Source organism: Cygnus olor, chromosome 22 (assembly GCF_009769625.2).
Source record: "Cygnus olor isolate bCygOlo1 chromosome 22, bCygOlo1.pri.v2, whole genome shotgun sequence".
Lineage (NCBI taxonomy): Eukaryota > Metazoa > Chordata > Aves > Anseriformes > Anatidae > Cygnus > Cygnus olor.
In genome coordinates, this window is record NC_049190.1 from 6401075 (window position 1) to 6424392 (window position 23318).

General features: G+C 46.6%; 1 protein-coding gene across 16 annotated transcripts in view; it reads left to right on the forward strand.

Moving 5' to 3' along the window:
* The window catches only part of ARHGAP32 (Rho GTPase activating protein 32), a 262792-nt gene that overhangs the window by 211860 nt on the left and 27614 nt on the right, over positions 1-23318 (forward strand). For 15 of the 16 annotated variants that reach the window (XM_040534596.1, XM_040534595.1, XM_040534604.1 and 12 more), the window contains one exon: positions 11080-11229. In XM_040534596.1, coding sequence (XP_040390530.1) covers positions 11080-11229 — 150 coding nt within the window. Of the gene's footprint in view, positions 1-791; positions 916-11079; positions 11230-23318 lie in introns of those variants that run through there. The other variant, XM_040534612.1, reaches the window with a different exon arrangement.

The window sequence follows — 23318 nt, forward strand, 5'->3', positions numbered from 1 at the left end:
TTTTAAAGTGATAGCAATTAGTGAGATTGATGAAGTGCATTGCAGCCCTGTACGGACCGAGGAGCTTGGGGTCAGCGTGGTGAAAGAGAACAGCAGCAGTATTTAGTCCTCAAGCACAAGATCGATGCAGGGAACCCATCAGGTCCCCTGGCACTTGCAAAAGGCCAGGCTGCTCGGCTCAGGTCACTGCGTGGTGGTTTTGTCCCTGCCATGCCCTGCTAGCCCTGCTGTGGCCAAGTCGCAGCAAGGTGTGCTTTGTGCTCTGGCAGGGGGATGCTAAGAGGGTTTTGGAGCTGGGCTGTGAACTGGGTCACTGTGAAATGACCCACGTCGCTTGGCTTCACTTTTTGCCAACAGGACCATGGAGAATTTGGAGTTGTTTTCTGTGATCTGATCAACGCGGCCGCGAAGCGTGCTGTCACTTCATGCTTTGGCCACGCAGCCCCTCAGGGCATAATTCCATAACGTAGCACCACAAAGGGATCCACGGCGCGGACACCCCGGGGGCCGAGTGTCCGAGGGGCGAGCCCGGCGTGCGAGGTCCAGCCGGGGCCCGGCCCTCACAGCGCCGGGCCTACTGCCGCGGGGCGCCCCGGGCTCCCTGCCCCAACCCCTGCTGCCTGACCTCCGCCTCCTCACGCCGACCTCTGCCCCCCGGGCCCGGGGGCCGCTCGGGGAGGCCGGGGCCGGGGAGGAGGAGGAGGAGGAGAAGGAGGGAGGCACCTGCGGGAGGTGGGGCCGGGCCGGGCCGGCGGGGCTGCGGGAGCCGGGGAGGGGCCTGGCGGCGGCGGCGGCGGCTGCAGGGGCGGCGAGCGCGGCGGTGCGGGGCCGGGAGGCTGCCAGAGCCCCGGGAGGCTGCTCCGAGCCCCGGGAGGCTGCCAGAGCCACCCCCGGCCGACGACAAGCGACAGGGAGGTAAGGCAGCGCTCTGCTCTTCACCCCCCCACACCTCCGACCCCCGCCCACTTGTTGCTCTGTCTTGACTTTGCCGTTCGGGACCGCTCTCCTCATTGCAAGGCGTTTATATTCTAACAAAATGCAGCCGAGCACCTGCCGGCCTCTGGCTGCCGGCTTCTCCTGCGCCTTTCTGCCCCGTAGCTCCCCGGTCCTGCACTGCTGTATTGCACCGAAGCGTCGTGCAAGGCCGGAGCTGTTGGAGCTTTCGTGGCGGGCAGGGTGGGCGTGAGGAACCCCCTGACCCCAGGGAGAAGGAGTTCCAGCAGCCGGAGCTCCCAGGCCGGAGCCATCCCCGCAGCAGTCTCGGGGCTGCAGGGATGAGAGCCCTGTGCGGGTCCAGACCGAGCTCGGAAGCAGCAGCTGACGGACGGGAATGTGGAGCTTTTGAATGTCAGGAGGTTTTTGCGTATCGCTTTATGCTTTCGTTTTCCCTCCCTCCCCAGACTGGCACTCGGAGGACATAGGATGCGTTCCTAAGTGTTCATGTTGTTGATGCTGTTGTTCAGGAAAGGGGGCTTCCTGTTTAAAAATGCTACTTCATTGTTCGCTGGAGCCCCAGGGCAGCGAATGCACACTCTGGAAAATACAATTCCCAGGGAGAGCAGTTACTGTGATCATAGGAGGCACTTTGCAAGTAGCCATGGCTCGTCTGTTCGTATTTGTTCAGAAAGTCTCCCAGAAGCTATTGGCTGTTTTAAGGACTAAATGCCCTGCAGGATCTTATTATTTATGGCAGAGAAGACAGCAGGCCTCCCCTTTTCACTCTTCCCTGACCTCCTTTGTTCTGGGCACCACACAGGCGCTATAAAAGAGGCTCTTTTGAAGTCAAAGCTCCGGACCGGTAAGATAAAGGAAAAGAACAAAGCACGCAAAACAATACAATATCTGCATTCCTAAGTCTTCAAAAGTCGGTTTAGTTTGCTGCAAATCCCCAAATGTATTGGGCCCAATTTTCATTTTTGGTAAAGCTTTAGTACACTTCTTCAGCTTCATAAGGAGGGTGTATGTGAAGATGTAATTTTTATCGTCTTCAAAGCTGTTCTATCCTGCCAGTGCTGTATATAGTGAGTGTGACACAAACGAGGCTCATGTCCCTTGTATTCAATGTCGTTTCCACTCCAGGTGAGTGCGAATTTTGTTTCAGATGCCAGACTCATCTCGGGGCTTGGTGCCGGTGTTAACAGCTCAAGTATAAACAATTTAAAAAATCAGGGTTGTGAATAGGCAAAGAACCATAATGATATCAATCTTGGAAGAGCAGCACCTTGCAGTTTGAAAGTAGCTGGTCTTGGTTGTAAACAGCTGCCCTCTGGCTAGTGAAAATGGAGATAGGAATCTCTTGTGACGGGATTGGGAGAGCTGCAATAATGGCACTTGTCATACTGGGAGTACCACATACCTCAGAGGAGCCTTTGCGCTGAGGTTTGCAGGGCTTAAGTAACGGCTGCACCAAGTGGTTGCGGAAAAGGGAGGTTTGTGCCCTGACCCGAGTCTCCTCCTTATTCCAGATGGATTGCACATATCCCTTCCTGAAGGAATAATACCTTCTTTCCCCGTGTCTTCCCAGTGCCTTGCATAAGGGCGGACACTGTCTGAGTCCAGGATTGGGCTTCATCTGCCAAACTCCTCGTTATTCAACTTGTGCAGTTTGTTGGTTCACGTCAGATCTTTTTTCATTGCCCGCCTCCACCCACCGCCCAAGCTGAAGCGTGCTGCCATGCAGAACTGGAGGAACTTGACTGCAGTCACTCCGGTTTGTCCTGGTTTAGCTGCTGTCAGAGCCGGGTTGAAGAAAGATTTGTGTTTGAGTGAGTAGTGAAAACTCTGGGCTGCGTGCATGTGTCCAAAGAACTCGATGTTATTCAGGGTCGGCTTTAGTTGCTGTCAAGTTTTTGGAAAATCTCCTGCAGTACTGTTGCCATTTGTATCAGAAGTGGAAATAGCGTGGGTGAGGCTCAAGCAGTAACTTCATTTAGGGTGTTTTGAAGCCTTTTGATGAGGGAAGGATACCGCATGGAGCATACGGCTGATGTCTTACAGACAGTGAGAATAAGGGAGGGCAAAGATAATTTGCCTTCGGATAAGTATGGTTTGAGGACAGCACGTCTCCCTGATGGACAGACCAGAGGTTTAGTTGTGCTAGTAATACACTTACCTGAGGCAGAACATTACTTTTCAAGAGATTTGTTAATCTCCAAGGTGAGCAAGATAAGCGAGAGGACTGCATTAAGCTCTGCTAGGATACGTAGAGATTTAGCAAAAATGTAGTATGAACCAAGAAGACAGCAAAAAGATATTGCAGGTGTCTCTCTTGCTGTATTTCTCCTAGCTCTGCATTTTGCACTTTGCTCCCCTTGTCTCCTGGTCCCGCTGCTGGCCTTGTGACCTCTTTCACATCACCTGAGCTGCTGATGCTATTGCCTTGCATGCTAAATGGCCTCGTTTCTATCGTTTTGCTTTCAGTTCCCACTTGTTTTCCAGTTTGGCCCTCTGATAACTTGTTTCCTTTGAACTACAGCTCCATCTACTATTATTTCCTCACCTCCCATTGAAAGCCTGGAGGACCTTGTGTTACCTAACTGAAGCCCATCCCTGCGGCTTTGTCACTATGCCTATTAGTCAGCACTGCTTTTTTTCCAAACACAATTGAAACATGCTAATAGAATTAATAGATTGACCTTGTCAGCCCTGTACCTTTGAAACCGCTCTCCTTTCTCAGTTAGCCTTCAGCTGTGATTTGTATCTCCTAACCATACACTGCTTCCCTCAGGGTAGGTACGCTCTGCTTCAAGGAATTCAGAGATGTCCTGTGATCTGTTTGTTCAGGAGGTCAGGTCCTATTATCTTAATGCTCCATTGGAGCTTCTGAAAAGATCAGACATATCCTTAGCCTGGAAGGTACTGCAGATTTCTTCATACCAAACTTCCCTATCTCTGGGCAGGTGACATCCTCATCTAGCTATCCTTGAGCTTAGCATTCCTATCTCCTTATAAATACTCAACAAATTGGGCAGTTTTTGTTATTGTAAATAGTAGAGATTGTGGTTCTTGTACGCATTTTCTCACTGAGGTACAGAAACCTTTTTCAGGCAGTTCACACTGTAAGTAATGCTTGTGTGCATCATTACAGATGTGTGCCTGCGTGTGCTCATATCAAATAAATAAAGCTACAAACAGGCAGCGCTGCTGCTCAGGTGTGCCATTAGCTTTTGTAGTCTTCTCTCTTCTGTAAGGAGACTAATTAGACCTAAACGCAGCAGAAGATGACAGAGGTTGTTGTATAATCTGGGAATGAAAATGCACCGAGTTAGTTACCAGGATCTCTGCCGGCTGTTCCTGCGCTAACCAAAATAAGCCAGCACTCAAATTTGAGCCAAAGGCAAGCACAAAGAGCTGCAGTTTTGTTGAGGTTGTTGTTTACAGACACTGCCCAAAGGAGGGCTCCAGAATCTTGGGCAGGTACAAGAATAGGTGCAGCTTCTGTGTTATTAGGCTCTGTAAATAAGAGCAACACTGCTTGTTGGTGTTACTGACCTGTGTTACTCTCCATGGGTATGGTGCTCTCATAATAGCTGGAAATACATGCTTGTTCATGGTCATCATAGTTAATTTTGATGATTTTTATCTGCTGACACTGAAATGAATCACTTTTAACATGTTTCATGACCTCTTACAACACGGAGGCCAGCCTTAACCGATGGCAGCCTGGCACAAGGTAGGTGCTGCAGCATCTGAGAGCACGCAGCAGTTTGTTGGTGCTGTTCGCTTTTACTGAACAAATGAGCGAGGACACATTTATGAAGGTTAGTGGAGACAAAAAGATATTTTTAAACTCTCAAATCTCTGGAATTCTAAAATCTTTCTAAAAATCTTTATGGCCAACGAGGGAGCCCAGTGTAGTGATCGCTGCAATTACTGATTCATGTTGGCCGGTCCTTCTTCAAAACCGGTGGCCTATTCAAGAACTAAAGGAGGGTGTTTGGTGGTGCGTGGTTCCAGATTCTGGTTGGGTTTTTAGGGCTGTATAAATTAGCTTCCAAAATAGAATCTGTTGTGGCAGGAGGAAAGTGGTAAAATGTCTTGTTGCTAAGGAACATGACAGAGAACTGGGAGATGTGACTCAGTTCTTGGCTTTGTATAATTTCTCTCCAGTAAGATGTGGGTCCGCAGAGCACGTCTTGCTAAGTGTGAAGGGATGGGTATTAAAATACTGAGGTTTTAAGAGGTTGAAGGAACTGCTGCTCTGTGGGGAGCCAGCTGAACTGAGTCTGCAGAACAGTGGTTCCACAGGTAAATGTATTCACAAAGTGTGTTTGCAGAATCAGGAACTTATAAAATACGTGGCAAAGCCAAAGCTGGCTTCTCATCTCCCGATTGCTGGTGCTGCTTTTTCTTCAGAACAGCCTGGTGCTGCTCTTTCTCTCCCCACAGTAGAGTTTAATTTTAGAGGAGAATGGGTCTTCAGGGGCTAATAGCCTGGAACGATTTTAGTTTGACTTACTGTAAATCTCTCTTCAGAGAGGATGGATTTCACTTTTGTTTCGTAATGCCTAGCTGGGCTTTTTTATGGCATTCCCACACCTCTTTCCATCTTTGATTTTGCGACTGGATATTGCAGTTTGTTTATATCTTATAAACTCCACAGCCACACGTGTTCTTGCTCTCGACCTTAGCACCGCGGGCTTGTCACAGCAGGGGCCAGCTGGGGTCTGTAGCGTGGAAAGTCGCTGGGGGGAGGAAGAGAAATAAACACACTGGCCGTGTGCTGGCAATGTGGGTCAGCAAACACGCTCCAAGATTTTCCCTCAGAGTCCAAGTTTACTAATGCTGCATTGGAAAACACGCTGCTGTCAACAATCCCACGGAAAGGATTTTTTCTAGGCATGGGTTCAAAACCAAAATATTAGCGATAGCGCAGGAGATAAAACAGGTGGTTTTTATTTGTTTAGCGTGGTTTTGTTTTCCCCAGCCAAAGCGTAATGGGGTTGGGAGAGGACAGGGAGTAGAGTTATGAAGATGCCCTATAGGGAGCTGCCATTATCCTGCTCAAAATACAGTGCTGGGTCGCCATATACCTGGACAGCCACCGAGCAAGCACCTACCTTTTTTGTGTACATAGACTTGTAGGTCTTGAAACCCACTAGTTTTTGCTTCTCTTGCTTTGTTTCCCCGGTGCCTGAGGCGAGGCAGGATGTGTAAGGTGGGAGATGACATCCCAGGATGCCAGTGTCTCATGGTGTGCTGTTGGCTATGTTTTATTTTGTTCTCAGAGCCATTGCATGGGGGTTTCTTACTGGAAAGGGAAGGAAAATGCGTGCACAAAAATTTGGGTGCACAGTAAAGCCGCATTTATTAAAAGATTTCTGTTTGGTCCCTGTGATTCAAAGGTGAGGAGTCAGGAGCCACTGCTCTTTTCCATTCTACTTGTGCTTTTCTTGCCAGCAGTTTGGGCAATTGTTGTAGTGAAATGCTACATTTCAGCAGTGGTCTCACGAAGGGTTTTGTGCCCAGACGTGATGCTGCTGCACTTTGGGCTGAGACTCGTGGTATCACTGCTTCCGATCTTATCGGGGGAAATCCAGAGTCACTGCATCCCTGTCAAACCTGCGCGGGCATAAACGAGACCAGAAGCCTGGGCTGAGCCGCAGCCAGCCCGGCACGTTGGCCAGCAGGCCGAGGGCACGGCCGTGCAGCGCGGTGGCCTTGGCAGGAGATCAGCGTAAGAAGGCCCGGCCTGCGTGCTCTGCTTCGCCGCCCCCGCGGTTGGGCTGCCCCCACCGCCCTGCAGATTACTGTAATCCGGGTAGCTCGGTTACTCAGCTGCTGGTGAAGCCCCACAGAAAGATGCAGGAGCACGACGGGATGTCCTGCGGGGCAGAGGTCGGAGGAAGACGGATGAGGCACGTCCCCGTGAGCTTCCAAAGGTTCCCAAATAACCCGGGAAAAAGGCTTTGTGCTGAGCAGCAGCCGTGGGTACTTGGAATCAGCTGATGGCTGACACGTTTCTCCAGTAAACACGCTGCGTGAAGCATATCCTGAAGTGCCTTTTGAGTCTGCAGCATTCGGGCAAACAGGTCCTGCTTTTAATGAAGTAATCGTTATTTAATAGTATGCATCAATGTCAGGGGAATTTGGGGCCTCACCGACGCTACAAAAGCTTGGTGGAATAGCAACAATGGCACAGATTGATCGATAAACGTTCCTCAGGGAGCACAGTGCGTGGCAGTCTCCCAAAACCACAATAAGCTACCTGGCACAAGGATCCCTTTTATCTCCCTCCCCTCCCACTGTACAAAGGCTTTGGCCAGCACAGTTATGTCAGCTAAGGGTGTGATATTTTTTCGCACTCCTAATTGACATATTTGTGCCAGCAAAACTTCAAAAGTAGTCCAACCTCAGGTTATTTTATTATTATTATTATTTTTGCAGCCAGTCTCACTATGGCAGATGGAGATGCTTGTTCAGGCCAGGATACTTGGCCAAACCTTTATGAGGAAAATCAGCCCCGGCTCCTACGAGGAAAGCCTCAGGTTTTTTGGTGAACAACTTGTTTTACAGTGCTAAAACCTAAGATGGAAAGCGATTTGCGTAAATACTAGGATTTTTGTTTAGTTTTATTTGCCTTTGTGTTGGCAATTCAGCTGCACGAGTAATTCAGCAGCATCTCTGTCTGTAGCATATTCCGACATACAGAATTGCCTGGCAGTAACCCTGCTTTAGCGTTTGAGTTTAATTCTGTGTCGCCCGTCACCTGAACACCCCCCAGGGAGACACCAGCTGCGAATGGCTCAGATCTGTCACGTCCCCACTTTACTGATGGGACAATAAAGGAGGGTAGAGAAGGGCTAACTAGTTTGTCCACAGCCTGTAACAATTTAAGATCTGTTTCTGGTATAAACCCTCTCCCTGCGTTCCATAACTTCCTTGCATTCACGAATTTGGGGTTTTTCAGAGCAGGCAGGCGGGTGCAGGAGCCCAGGACAGGCACCTGGGCTGCAGCAGGAGAGCACCACTTGCTGTTGCTGGTACCATCACCAGTGGGGCCGCAACGGTTTCGGAGCAGAAAGCATTTATTCTGCACGAGTCCTGGAGCAACCTTGGCATCAGTGTTTATGCAGAAACTGTGACTGCTGCGCTAGCTTGATCTGAGCAGAAATGAATCAGAAACGAAATCTCTAAGGGTATGCATTGCTGGTTTGAGGGTCAAATGATGCCAGGGGACTTGGAAGCAGGATTGAAAGCATTTCCCCTTTATTGCTTTCGGCACAAAGACAGCGAACCTGACGGCCTCCTGTGTTCTCGTGATAGCTTATCCGTATCAGACACCTACGTGCTTTTTTTTGTTCTTTTTTATAACCTGTCAGCAGAGAGGTGACTGCTCGAGTTTTCTGGCTTTCCCACCCCCCGCCCCGAGAAGTCCAACTCCCCTTATCAGTGAATCATTCTTGCGCAGGTATAAGCCCCTGAAGCCGGCTTAGCCTGGGAAACACTCGCACGGAGTAGGCAGTGATTCAGAGCAGACTGGGGCAGGAAGCTGTGCTTAACCAAGGAACTATGCAAGTGTCTCAACAGGCTATCGATAAGTGATTTTCTGGTTCCCTAATCTGCTCAGGCATCACCCTGACAGTGTCATGGACTGTTGCACAGGTACACTAGGGGAGTGCGTTTGGAGGAGCCTGCTTAATGATACAGAAAACAAGACAATTATTTTAACCTGCGCTGAGCAGCATAAAGGCAGGACAGATTTATTCTGTTTTAAAAACTCGGGTCTCCGTTCTGGTTAGTGATGTAGGCGTGTTTCAGCACCAAGCCAAGCACGTCCTTGGAGCAGGGCGGCGCATCCACTGCACCCTTGTATTTCACGCCAGAGGTTACGGGCTGGCCTGGTCCCCAGCTTCGGCAGAACTTCTGCAGTGCTGGCACTGGATGCATTTCACTACATTTTTACATCCGTTATGTGATGGATTCATTTGTCATTCAGTCAAGCAAGACACTTCACGAAGAGCTGTGTACAGAGTCTGTGAAGTGATTCAGATGAATACGTGTGTGTTAGTGATTGCTTTATTTGTCAGATGGGGTCCATCGGCTCCGGTGACACAATCACAGGAGCCTGGGGTTGTTAACCCTCTGAAACTCCACACAAGTCAGGCTGAGACTCTGCCTCCATTTGGTTTTGAGCAGGGTTGGTAGGAGATGAGGAATGAGCCATTACTTTACTATGATGATGGATACAACCAAAATCTGTCCTAGCTTTGTTTGGCGTGTCGGCACAGTCTGTTCATTCGTGGTGTGTAATTAAAAAGCCACAGCGAACCAACAACATTCCTTTAATTAAAGGCCCCATAGTCAGTTTGTCCTCCTCAGTGCTTCCGCATTTTCTTAAATGATTTGGGTTAGATTGGTGCAAATGCAGGCCAGGGTTTTGTTTGAGATTTTAGGATTTCAGGTATTCAGATGTATTTGGCTGCTGCAGATCAATGTAGTGCCATGCTGCTAAAAGGGACTTTATCCAAGAGCAAAACCCTGCCCTATTCAAACAAACAGAAATATTTTAAGGTCCTTTATATTAGGCTTATTATAAATGGAGGGATTCTGTCCATACCTGGTGAAATAGACGGCACAATACAGCTGTATAAAGGGATTCAAGCATTGTAAAGTATAACATGATACAATCTTGTCCTTGGACAAGGTTTTCCATGTTGTCCGGCTGAAGAATATCCTGTCTGCCTGTATGAAGCATTGCTGCATGATTCTCCCTTTTGCTGAGCCCCAAGACCCAAAGCTGCTCACAGAATTTCAAGTTGTACGCGCTCCTGAGCAGTGGTGACACTGAAGAAACGCATTTTTGTCACCAGGGGCTGGTTCTGCTGTTCGCTGGACAACGTTGCTCGGCTGAAATTTGCCTACAGTACTCACAGTTTCATGCAGATGGGCTGGATGGTGGGCTTTCCTCCCTGGTTTCTGAGACAGAAGCTCAGGGAAGCAACCGCTGCAGCCTCGCAGGGCTGCAGGAGCCGTCCCCTCTGCCTGGAGCGACCAAGGCTGCCTCGCAGAGCACGGCCGTGTGAGCCGAGCGACGGGCTCTTTCCAGCAGAGCTCCTCTGTGGAAGTTAAACTGCTTTAAAATCACGTCTACAATGGCACTTCTGCTGGGGAGGCCGGAGCTCTTTTGTGTCACCCTCGTGCTTTCAGTGGGCCTCAAGAAGAGCTGGCTGTCAGGGGCTTTGCTTCCCTTCCAACCCAGTCCTTCCTGACCCAGCCCCTGCTCAGCCTCTGCTCCCAGGTGCCTGCGGCCCAGCCGTGCCACCCCTACTGCCCTCAGGAGAGGGGCAGCTGCCTGGGCTGCTCTGGTTTTCACTCCTTAGCGGGATCGGCTGGCTTGGACACAGTGACTTGTTTCACCAGCAGAGCCGAGACCACGCAGCGTTGGGTGGGAAACGAGCTGAAGGTGTAGAGGGACAGCTCCTGAGCTGCGTTCTTGTCCCTTTGTAGACTTCGTGTATTCTTTCTGCAGGAGGGAAACTGCATCTCTTCAGATCAGCCACCTTGGTTTTCTAACGCTGCTCTGGGCTGGGCTTCCCCACGTGCAGCAGGGCTGCAGGAAGGGCAGGAGTGCTGGAAGGTGTGCTGGAAGGGCAGGCTGTGGCACCCGGAGCTGAGCATCCTCTAAGTTCAGATACTGTCAGTCACTCATTTGCTCTGGAGGAGCCTAAGGCTACTAGAATGGGAGCCAGTAACAAAGCATTTCTTTCTGCTTAGAGACTACAGACCGTGTTTGTCAATGTGGAAGAGATTACAGGTTTTGCTAGTTTAGCCTCGTTCCTTTTGCACAGACGCACGTTACAGGTGCTGCCCCTCCGCCTCTGTACGGTGACAGTGCTTTAGTAAAGCGCCACCTGAAGCTGCATTTTGGGTAAATGTATCTTTGTGTTAAATTCTTCCATTTCAGCTGTCATTTCTGCACTGGCCAGGGATTAGAACAAAAGCAAACTCTTGGTTTAGTATCGGACCTTGGAAAATCTGTTTCTGTAAATAATTCATATTAATGTTGCTACTGTTTTTACATGCTCTGTTGAATGTGTTCTGCTTGGCCTGAAGTGGTTTCTTTATTTTGTTGTGCAGTGTCAAAAAAACACGGCAAGCTCATCACCTTCCTCCGTACATTCATGAAGTCGCGCCCAACAAAGCAGAAACTGAAGCAGCGGGGGATCCTGAAGGAAAGGGTGTTTGGCTGTGACCTGGGAGAGCATCTTCTCAACTCTGGCCATGATGGTAAGGAACAACCCATTTTTGAGTTCTTCCTCTGTTGGGAATCTTACTAAAGAGGGATCATATCTAGCAAAGGGGTAGTTGATACCAGCAGAGAAATGTGTATTGAGAATCGATGGCTGAAAGATGAATTGAGACTAATGCTAATAAGAAGCAAGCATCATGGTTTGACATGGGAGCACTGAAGGTGGATGGGAACTATTGAAGATGAGTTCTCAACTTCTTGAAGTCTTCAAATAAATACTAAATATTTTTTGACAGGGAAATAAACTTCATTGTTGCGTCAGTGAGTAAGTAACTGCTGTGTTAAATCCATACGTTTCTCTCCAACTCACTTCCTTTGTTTGATTCTAGCATAATCTGCAGTGTAGATTCTTCATGTGCCCTTCCTCTTGGTTTCAGAAAATGTACAGGAATTAACTGGATATTATATTTTGTTATAGCTTTATTTTCTCTTTCTGTTACGGTGACTTCCCTATAGGTCTTCTCTACCCCTTCCACCTTCCCATCAGCATTTTAGGGAGGCAGCAAAGATGAGCTCTCCATTCCAAGAAAAAATTACACAATTGTTACTACTCTTCCTTGGATGAACTTTTGTTTCGTGTGCTCTTTCCTACCATCTCACTGGGACATCTCCAATCTAGGCTGTGAAAATCAGGGAGGTACCTGCACTGCTGAGTAGCAAACAGAGGACACACATTCTTCCACAGTTCACTCGCCGAGGTCGTTCCCACAAATGGCCCGTGCTGAGGGTTTTTTAGGAAAGCAGTGTGGAGCAGCGATGGGCCGCAGCCAGTTTGCCCAGGAGTTAGAGCCATCAGGAAATTAGTGATGGGTATAGCATCACTGTCTGGCTCTGTCAGTTTGTTGATCTGTTTCATATTTTTGCTCCTTGCCTAATGCAGTAGATACTGGGCCATGGCTCATATCTGCGTAGACCTCATCTGCCGGAGTTCTTAACCTGATGTCTCCCAGCTTTTGTGTGGAGCTCAAGGAGAAGTACAGTGACATGTAGGGTAGGAAAGAAATTTCTCTGTTAAGTTTGTTGCCAGAGGTACTTTAGGTTCCTTGTTCATATGAGTGCCTTTTGGAAAAGGGATGGTAAAGGGTGGGGAGCTGTTCTGTGCACTTTTTTCCAATGGATTCAGTTGGTAACAGCAATGTGTACTCCCTTGCCTGACATGAAGTATTTTACTACCGGTTGGTGAATAATATGAGCTTGTTCTTAAGAAATCAGGACTGTGGCAAGGCTCATTGGCTTGTTAATTGGAACCAGTAGAGATCTTTATTGCTGGGGCTTGAAAAGCATCAGAGAGCCAGAAACTGCATGGTTTGAAGGCAGAAACATACAGTAACCCATGTAAGAACTGCATCAGGAGTGGGTAATTTACACCACTGGGTAGCAATAGAGCTGGTTTTATATTCATGCTGTGGGAGCAATCTTGGAGGGCAGGAGACATGCCAGCAGTGAGCTCATTAATGGGAAGGAGAGAGTTCTTTTTGATCCTCAGCCCTCCTCCTGTCCATTTTAGTTAGACACAAGTCAGCAATAATTAAAGCTCTTCTTTTCTCTCTGCGCTGACTTTTTTGCCTGGCTTTAAGGGGTATGCATTTTATTTAGCAGTAAAAGACACCCTGAGCTGAACTAAACTGTCCTAACGACACTGGAGGCTCCTCTATGGCAGTCTCTAGGAGGTCATTCCTTGTACTGGTCCCTCCCCTGCCATCACGTGCAGCTGAGTGATTGTGACTGAGCTGTGCTAATGAGGTCCCTTCATCTGAGAAGTTAGCAGTTGCTTTCAACCTCGATTTAATAACTCTTTCCTAACTCCCTGGAGTGAAGCAGATCCAATTTGAATGTTGCTAACAGGGCCATGTCTCCATTTCACACAGCAGGATTGTTTTTATCTGTGTGATTCAGCTCTCTGACCTGTATTCCAAGTGATGTAATCCCCGGGATTGGTTTTGTGGAGACATTTCTGGGTTCCTGTGAATCAAGTTCTGTGCATGCACAGCATTTTAAGATTCCCTCACTCTGTAGCATTAAGGTTCCTCAGTCACGGAGCCAAGTGCAATGCTCCATGTTGAGTGAGAGAGAGCAGCGATGCAGTTCTGTTTCTTCACCTCATAAACAAGTATTTTTATAGGAGCACATAGTACTTTTGCTGAAGTCTGTGCGTGATACCTACTGGTAATGCTCTGGGACTACAACTATAAAAGATCTCAGTTCAGAAATACAAAAAAGAACCCAAGGCATTTATAGATGGATTTAGATTAATGGTAGTTTTGGTGTGTTGCTGTCCAACATCCAAAAAATTTAGCAGGACTGAAGGAGAAAATAACACTGTCCACAGTGTTTGAAATGGGTGGCTAGGCATTTGTGTGCTCTGCATTAATGCACCACTGAACCAAACTGGAGTTATGTTAATTATTTTATTAGTTATCACCCTAGGGAAATTGACAAAACCTAACTTCCCAAGAATTCCCTGTGAAACAAAGTGAGCCATCCCAGTTTTGAAATCATGACCATCTGAAACTTTGCTGAACTGGGCTTGTCCTTCAGATAGGCAGTGGTGAGAGAGGAAAAGACAGAAAATAAAAGGAATATGGAAGCACGAAAACTGAAATGAGCCTAACATTTTTTAATAAACACTGAGCTGAGGCAGCAGGCTCAGATGGCTTAGCTAGAAGAGCGTAGAGTTGGTTGCATGTCTGTGTACCCGGAAGGGAATGTACAAACACAGAGGAAAGGTTTTACCTCCTGCAGCACGTTGTCTTTCTGTGAGCTCAGCAAGTATAACTCTCGTTCTGCACCAGTTGTGCTGCTGTCAGAAGGAGAGTACCAAGGCATGAGATGTACAGGAGGAAAGAGATGTAGAAATGAGACCTTACTGTTACGGAGCAAGAGCCCTGGGTGATACCATCCTGCCGAGCTCCATATGCATGCTGTACATTCAGCATGCACTTGGATCCAAACCAGCAAAGCATTTATCTTCGTTTACCTGAATTTTTGAGATTAGTCTTGCACTGGGGCCGAGCGCTGTCTTTTCTGCAAGATGCCTGTCAGGCTGGCGTGACAGAACTTGCGTCTGCTAAACTTCAGGACATAATACCTCTGTTTACTAGAGTTTCTCCTTAGGGGAGGGTGTCTAGGTATGATGGGATGAGTGGAGCAAGCAGGCTGTTGCTGCTACTACCTCTTCATTTTTGATGAGGGTGCAATTTGTCATTTTTTAATTGTGGTATAGAGACCTGAGAAGTAACACTACAAACAGGTATAGGGAGGGAGCTAAGGATTTTAACGAGTGTTTACAATAACAACAGTAAGGATGAGTACTGCACCTTAAGATCTTTCTGTATGACGGGTGACTCATGGTGGGGATTGCAGTGATTATTGGGCTGGCAGCTGTAGACAGGCAGTGTCCTGGGTTTGGGGTTTGGTTGGTTTTTTCAATGCCAGTTTGTAGTGTGCCGACACTTTGAGCCCTCCGCACAATGATGGGGCCCTTCTGTAGGAGTTGTACCTCCACATGGTATGGAACAGTCCTTTCCCAAAGGTCCTTGTAGACCCGGCAGCCGTGAAGGGAAGGAAGCATCGTTGTCCTGTTTCTTAGATGAGGATTTGGGTCATGGGCACATCACAGGATGATTTTTCAAAGTCACTTGTGTTCTAAGCTGCTTTTGAGAATGGCCATTAGGAGCCACAGTAAGTCACACTGGAAGGTGATGGGATTTGGGGCCCTAACTACTTTGCCAAGAGTCAAAGAGGAAGGTGGCTCGTTGTCGTTGGATGTGATTACTCAGGGCACCCCGAGCAGTGCAGATACCAGACCTCTCTGACTTAAGACTGTTGTTCTGGTTGCTGGAGATCAGATATCCCTGGCCTTCACCAAGTCAGGGAACCGAGCAGTCTCAGGTTTTTTAGAGAGTGGACGAAGCGTTCAGAGCTGGAATTCGGGCTGGGCGCGCACAGCCCTGTGCTCTGGTCACCAGGCCCGGCTGTCCATCGGTGTGTTGTTCTCACTGAACGTAACAGCGAGCTGCCCTTGTTGCTCCTCTTCCTGCCACATGTAAGTAATGCATTTCGGGCTGGTACCTGGAGGAGTAAAACCAGTTTTGATATGAGGGATTATTGACTTCTTTGATGGGTCTAAATCTAGCAAAGGCTGTGGTGATACACCCGTCAGGCATGTTGGTTTGCACAACACCTATCAGTCGCCCAACGCAGCCTGCCTTCAGAGACCTGTCTCCATTTAATTTTAGTGCGTTATTCATTTGTTGGCTCCTTCTGGGTTTTGAATACTCGCCCTGCCAATGAAGCGTCATTTGGAAGCGGACCAAGCTCAGCAGGGAGTAGCTGTTTCTTCGTGATCCTGCGATGTTCCCAGGTGGTTTGGTGCCGCTGACACCTACCATGCTGGTTTGCTTTGCGGAGCTGCAAGATGCAGCCAATTCAGCGTAATCCCTGACGAGTGAGGAGGCCCTGTTCCTTTGTAGGTAGGTAGACTTTTTTCCCCCTAATATTTTCTCTCAAAGGAAACCAAAGAGAACTCAAATTTAGCCTGACCCCAATTAGGCGGAATTGTGCATGCAGAGGATGTGTTTGTTTAGTGTGGGAGCTGGTTAAATGCTGCATTGCAGCATCTGTACCATGTCCTCATTTGTGCCTCAGAACATTTCAAAACATGGCTCTCCACAACTCCTGAATTTAAGACCAACGTAGGAGTCGGCAGCAACGTGGTTAGCACAAACTTTGTGCGCGGCTGCCCAGAGAGGCCGATGGATTAGGAGGCTGCACAGGTTCCTGGCTGTCGCTGACAGCACATCACCAAGGTTATGGCATTCAGCTCCTTCCCTCGTTTTTATCCAGGTGAAAAGTAAAAACAACACCCAGCGTTTTGAAATATATGGCTAGGAAGTCCTTGTGTAAACGGCTGATTAGAATCAAGTCAAATGCTGTCTTGTTACATCATTTTGTAGTACAGTGGTGCTAAAGCCAAGCGGTTCACCCGGACTGTTTCCTTTCAGCCTCCCATCTCCTGTGCTTTAGCCTCTTGCACAGACAAAAGGGGGCAGGAAACCTGCCTGGAGGTTGCCCACAAAGTACAATTGATAAATCCATCTTTTGGTGGCAATGCTCTGCGAGCCCCTTAGGTTTGTTTGAGTGATGGATTGCTTTACGCGAGGGACTGGGCTGGGTTCAGCAGCGCTGGGAGCGGGGAGGCTGCACAGCAGATCCGGCGCTGCAGTGGTGCCGGTTCCTCTGGCTTCGGGAGCTTGCAGAGGGGTTGGGGTCGGTGAGCCGAGGTCAGCGATCCAGAGGAGAGCCTCAGTGCTCTTCTGGGAATGTGAGCTGTGAGCTGCAGTAAAACAGTGTACAGGTGTTCCTCATGGCATAAGCCATATAACACAGCCAGCTGTATTAACAGAGGATTTTGTAGACTAAAAAAGCAAATGATATTTTTTGTACCTCTTCGTGTATGTGTTGCATTGATACATCTTTATACATTTGTTGTCTTGATACTTCATCAGTTTCCATAACTGGAAAAGGTGGGTTTAGAAATGGCACTGATTTTTAGTTGACAAGTTCCCCATATAAAAGGATCTATAGCTCCCCTTCGAGTTAGTCAGAACTCTTCTGGAAAATACTGACCGGTGATCAACAGTGAGAGAGAGTACTGCTGTTCCTGCTGAAAAAGTGAACGTCTACAAAGGACAAAGTTTACTAATGTAGCTGATTCTTCCTTTCTATTCCTCTTATTACTCCCCAATTCCCCAAAATTATTATCAATTATGTATGACAAGTTGGGTAGGATTAAAGGAAGAACACAATGAAAGCCAAGACTTTTCAAAACAGCGTGCAAGATCAAATTGAAGCAGAGACATGGTCCTGTTATGTACTGGGCACTAGCAACGACTGCATAGAGGGGATGGTTTTATTCTCTTATGCTGGTTATTGCGCTCCTCAGATAAGCTTCTTAAGAGCACCTTGGGACTTGTGGTGACATCACAGTTTGTTCTGGGTCCTCTGGTCTTACCCTCTCCTTCAAGTAATCCCCTGGCTGCCGTTGGGTGATACATTTGCCTTTGATACTGATTTATTGCAGATTTGAGTATAGGAAGAACAGTGTTACCAGAACAGAGTAACCCAAGGAATGAGATCTTGGGCAGCATCTTGGCAGGGATCTGTAAAAGTCTGGTTCCCCTTAGCTCTAGGATAAGCTTTGTAATCTATATGTCATCTCTTTGGTTCCTCATGTTAATGTGAGGAGTCCCTTTTACTAGCTAATAATTTTAATTGTAATAAAAGTCTGGCTGGATGGATTTGGATCTTTGCCATCTGTGAAGGAACTCTTGATTTAGAATTCAGGACAGCTGAATCTTACATATTTATTAATTTTTGGTTTTCTTGATGTTTTAACTCTTTGGGGGTAAATTAGCTGGTGCCCACTCTCTTGCTGTTTGAGGATGAAATTGAACGTTAACAACAAGAAGTAAAACAAACTTTGCTAAAAAGTAGAAAGCTATAAATATTTACAAATGTATTATTCTTTTCCCTTCCTCTCTCTAAGTACTGTTTTTAAGTGTAAACACAAGACAGCCCCTGAAATCCAAGAACTTCCAGTTTATGTTCACAAGGCTCAGATGAATGCCTGCTCATGATGTTGTTTGTAGAGAATTGCTTTGCTTCAAGATTTTAGCTTCAGAAAGGCTTTTTAGCGTTTGTCGAGTTCCCATCAGAAATAGATACTCAAGCTTGACGTGGGCTCGCTGCGATTCAAATAGCAAATAGTCGTGGGGCAGCAGAGAGATCTTGGAGTGCAGTTCCCCAGGGCTGCTTGGAACTGTTACGACTTGAATGCTGGCAACCACATCAATAAGTTTATTTAAGCAATAACTTCTTGTTCTTTTACAAAGATCTATTGAAGTGCTGCACAAAAAAAGGTAGGTTGTGTGTGTTAAACATAACATTTAGATCAGAATTATTAAATTGGCTACAGTCATTACAACAGGCTGAGGAGAATGTTGGCTGTGACTGAGGGTGAAGGTTTATATTAGGTGCATAAATTCTGTGAATGAACCCTTGGGCATCTTTGTACTCTTAATAGGTAGAGTATCCAAGCTGAAAAGCTTGAATGTGAACTAAAGATTTCAGACCTCCAGGTAGGTTCTGATCTGGCATCATGCTTTTACTCCTCTCTCAGTTTTTAAGCATTTCTATGTCCGAAGGAGTTTTCATGCTTAGGACATAAATCTGATTTGAAGGATTTGTATGCGTCTCCTTTTCTGCCAAGATACTTCTTGTGTGACTTTGGGCAAGTTCCTTCAAATAGGATCCATCTCCTTCCTTTACCCTAAAATTGGTGTAAGAAGAAAATAGCGGATCCTGAGTTCCTTGTTGGCACAGCGGGAAAAATAATGCATGCTTACTTACCTGATAAATTTTGTAATGCCCTCAGATATCTGGGGGACAAAAGAGCCATAAATAAAACACATGCCACATGCAGAATTGCTATCCAGGGCTACAGCTCAGAAATAGAATCATTAAGGTTGGAAAAGACCTCCAAGATCATCTGGTCCAACCATGCAGTTGGTTGCATCTTGTGTTTCCTGACAAACCTACCTAATAATGCAAGTATTGATGAAACTGGAAATCTTCCTGTTCTGCCTCCTTTAGTAGTATTTGTCTCTATGGTAGAATCCTATTGAGAAAACTGAAGGTAATTATATAGTACACAGCTGCTCAGAAGAGAGCAGATTCTTGAAGAAATATCTTTAGTTAACAAGAAATTGTAGCAGTTCTGCCAGTGCCCGTGAATGAGCTCAGAAGACAACAGTTCACAGATAGTGAGGCCATGATTTTCCATCAGTAAACTTTTTTCAGTACTTGAAACTTTAAAAATTGGTTATATGCTTCATGCCATAGGGTTATAGTAAACTTTTTCTCCTCCCCAAATGATTCCTTTTGTGCTTGAGGAATCATTAGACACATACTCTTAGTGATTTGACTTGTATGTTAGAGCCCAAACCGGCCGTATCTGTTTCTAATGAACCTTTATCATTTTCTGCTTGTTTTATGTTATGCAGTGACATACCGAAATACTGTCCTGTCTCTTGCATCTGAGTCCATGTTTGCTGCAGCTCTGCACACAGTCGATGTATAAACTTGAAAAAAATGGTTGTGAAGTTGCATTCTGGGGCAGTAATTCAGTGGGGCAGTTGTGACTTGACAGCCCCTTCAAGCTTAACGGTAACATCAGCCATACCCTTCCATTTATCCTGCTGTCCTGCTGGTGACTACTTCATTTGGCTACCCGTTTTTCAGGTGATTGGCTATATATTGAAACCTGTTAGCCTCAGACATGCCAAAACCAGTTTCCTTTCAGTATTTCACAATTTATAGTTTTATTTTTAAATCAAAACCCATCTCCAAAGGCCTTGGGCAATCAACTCAAAGAGCTAAGCTGTAGTCAGAGCTGGGTGAGCTTAGGGACATGGTCTAGTGGGTGATAGTGGTCGTAGGGGGATGGTTGGACCAGATGGTCTCGGAGGGCTTTTCCAACCTTAATGACTCTGTGATGGGAGCCAGGTGCTCCTGAGCTCAAACCCCATCTCTCACGCACAGTTCATGGCCTCGAGAGACTTGCTGGGTGTCTGCTTCCATCGCCACGTTGTGAAGTTAAACTAACAGTCCGGATCTGCCCCGAGGTGCCACAAGGGTAAACTTGTAATGTTTGTGAGGTACTTGGAAGGTTAAGGGCATATAAACATTAAACAGTGGTTATTCAGGTGTTACCACAGGTCAGCATGTGAGACCCACAGCCTGGTGAATGCCTGCAGGAAATAACTCCGTTTATCTCCAGGTATCTCCTAGATTTATTTTGTTCCTTAGTCGGGTTTGCATAATTTCACAGATCTAAACATGTCAGGCATTTTGGAAACCAAAAGGTGCCTAACTGACTCGAGCCCTTCTGTAAATCATTAAAAGCCTGTGTGGTTCAGGTGCCTCAGCATTTCTTCAGACCTGGCAGGCTGTGCTGTGCGAGAAACCCCTGTAACCTAAAGGACGGATCCAGCAGCCTGGACAAACAGCAATAGGTGTCCCAAACTGGGGATGAGTGGAGAAGTATTCTGCTTGCTGCAGATGAGTTCACTGCTACACAAACCCGTTGAACACAAGTTGGGACTTTTAAAGGCCAATAGTTCTGAGATATTTTGGGCAAATGTCCAAACATAACAGGCACTGTTATTGCTTCACCATCTGCCCTCTGAATTGCTGGAACTCAAGATTATTGGGTATGGGGTTAGCATTACAAAGAGGTATGTGGGGTCCCCATGGAGAATGACTTGTTTGGGGGGAAGTAGTTGCAAAAAGGGAGAACTGAGAAGGCAATACAAGCTTTTGCAGTAAAGAAAAGAGACAATCTCTCAGTCCCCTCCCTTTTTACCCTGCCCGCAGCTGTGAGAGGAGAAATTCTTTATGCCTGAGTGACCCAGAGGACAGCAGGGAGTTGAAAATTAATTTGCATTTTGAAACACTACAGCTGTAGGGAGAACAAACATGAGAAAAAATGTTGCACTACATGCAGGAATTGCTTGTGCTCTTACCCCTCTCTGCTCTTACCAAGGTGGATACCTTTTCCAGTCTTAACTTACTGTAGTATGTGTAATGGAGCTAAATGGAAAGCACTAGCACACAGCCTACATATGAATGTCTTAGTAGGATATTTATTCTATTTAATGGATGCGATGCATTTCTGTATTAAAAAAAAAAATACAACCCCAGTTATTATCCCCACTTGGGTGGATACAACCTGGGAGATAGACGTACGATATCAAGCTTCTTCTCTTTGATGCAAAAGCAGTAAGAGTAAGCATGGTTTATGCCACTGCAGTGCTCAAGTGCAAAAATGCCCTGGCACAGACATACCCGCAGCACCGAGAGTGTTGCTGATGTTACAGGACTTAAAAAGCGTGGGGAACTGCCTTCCTAGCCTGATGTAGCACAACAGGATTTATGTTTCTTAGGCTTGGACCTTGCACTTTGTTTTTACACAGTTCCTGGCTAAGCTACCATAAATAAAAAGAGTCCAGTCTTAAAAAGCAGAGTCCAGCACTGCAGGCTGATTACACACTTGGGCGCTGCATGGTACCTGCATGCTAACTGACTCATGCTTTATGGCTGCCTCTTCCGTTATCATGAGTTACAGTACAAAAGTCACAATTTCAAATAAAAGCGCTGCACGTTATCAGGAAATAGTGCAGCTTGTGGTAGCTGGTTTGGACTTTACCCAACTCCTCAACAGTATAAATCATTTTAATGTGGGTCACACTTCTTGAAAATCAGGAAGAGAGCATCTCAGAGGAAGTTCACTCTTTGGCCTTGTTCTTCTCTCTTAATCCTGCTGATTCAAACTTAAGGACACAGATTTAGGAAGGAGCCAAAAGTCCGGAGAAGAGAATCTTTCCAAGTTCGTTGTTGTTTTTCTGAACATGCAGGGCATGGTGGGGTCTGCATGCTTACAAAATGGCACGTGCAGGTGATTCCCTGGGTGGCAGAGCGCCTTCCTGCAGAGGGTGTTCCTTACAGGCCAGGGCAAGAAAACAAAGTCCGTAACCTCTCTGTCTCGTGCTGTTTTACAAGAATTTCCTGCGTAACTTTCACTGTAAGGCAGAGGGAAGAGTTCCAGAACTGAGTAGTTTGAAATGAGGTTCTGAGAAAAGTTACAGTCTGAATTATTAGAGTTTTTTACTGTATTTTTTTAAGGAAATTCTTGGAAGTTTCTTTGAAAAATTGAGCTAAGAATAGGAGGAAGAATGATTGGGGTAAAAGCAACAGTACTTCCTTGGATGAGGATATTCATTGTTGGGTTCTTATGTAACTTTGTGTTTATATGGTAAGGGAGACAGGATCTGTTTGGCTAATTCTAGATGTCTAGAAGTTGTCCAAGTCTCAGCTAGTCACAAAGTTTCAAGAAATGGGCACATCCCTAAAACAATCCACACCATGCTATATTGCACCACATGTTCCCGGGGCACGTTATCTTCTGCAGGTACCTGACTTTCCTCGCTGTTTATAGAGGCAGCCTGGACAACTAAGAGTGAGCTGTCTCCTATCTAAGCTTCATCCTTGTAGCTGATTGTTCAAATTTATATTCCTGTGGCTCAAAATGTAGCCTTTAACCTGCTGTTACATTCCTGCACTCGGTTCTATTCTTTTTCATATTTTTCCTAATTATCATTATGGGTACTTGATATTCATGGCTATTTCTTTTGCTTAGGTGGTTCGGTGTGGCGCTTAGGACAGTTTATTTTGTACTGCTGTTGGGAGGCAGGTTCAGCTTTCCGCATTTGTTTGCTATGTGTGGAATTCAGCTGAGCAGCTGCATTTCAGCATGCTGTGGTCCATTAACCAGCCGAAAGGCCTGGCTTATGTGGCAGTTCACCTTATTGCTGTAATATTGTGAAAACGACGCTGCTAGAGGGGAGCTTGATGGGAGGCCTCATTCCCCAGCCTGAACAAATAGTTCTGATTCCAGTAACGTACTTTAAAAAAATTAAAAATGCATAAATAAATAAGCCTCCCAAATCCCAGGGAGGGACCATTACAAAAGATTAAAAGGGAAAAAATAAAAGCAAGATGTTAGGAGAGGAAATGTGACTGATTTCAAGATGAATCAAAATGGTCTTCAGAATGAAAACCATAAAACTTCTGCTTCCTCTTAATGGGAAAGAATTAACCAGTTAACGAGCCCTAGGAGATGCAATAAGCCTTTCAAACCAGCTGAGAGATACTCAGGAACAAGTTGAAAAAATTCTTTTAGCTGCTACGGTGATCAGATGTGCCAGGGTCCACTTTGTTGATGCATCCACGTCTCCAGCCTGGCACTCCCTGCTGTCTGAGATACTGAAGGGAAGGGGGTGAGGAATGGGAAGGAGGTGATGGATTTTGGAATGAGGGATGTGCATGGTGCTCGGATTCTCATGAAGAGGTAGGTGCTCAAAAGTGGCACCTGCCAGTGGATTTTAGCAGGCTGCAGCTGAGTCCATGACTTCACAGCAAAGAAGTTATCTGGAGCCAGTGGATGAAG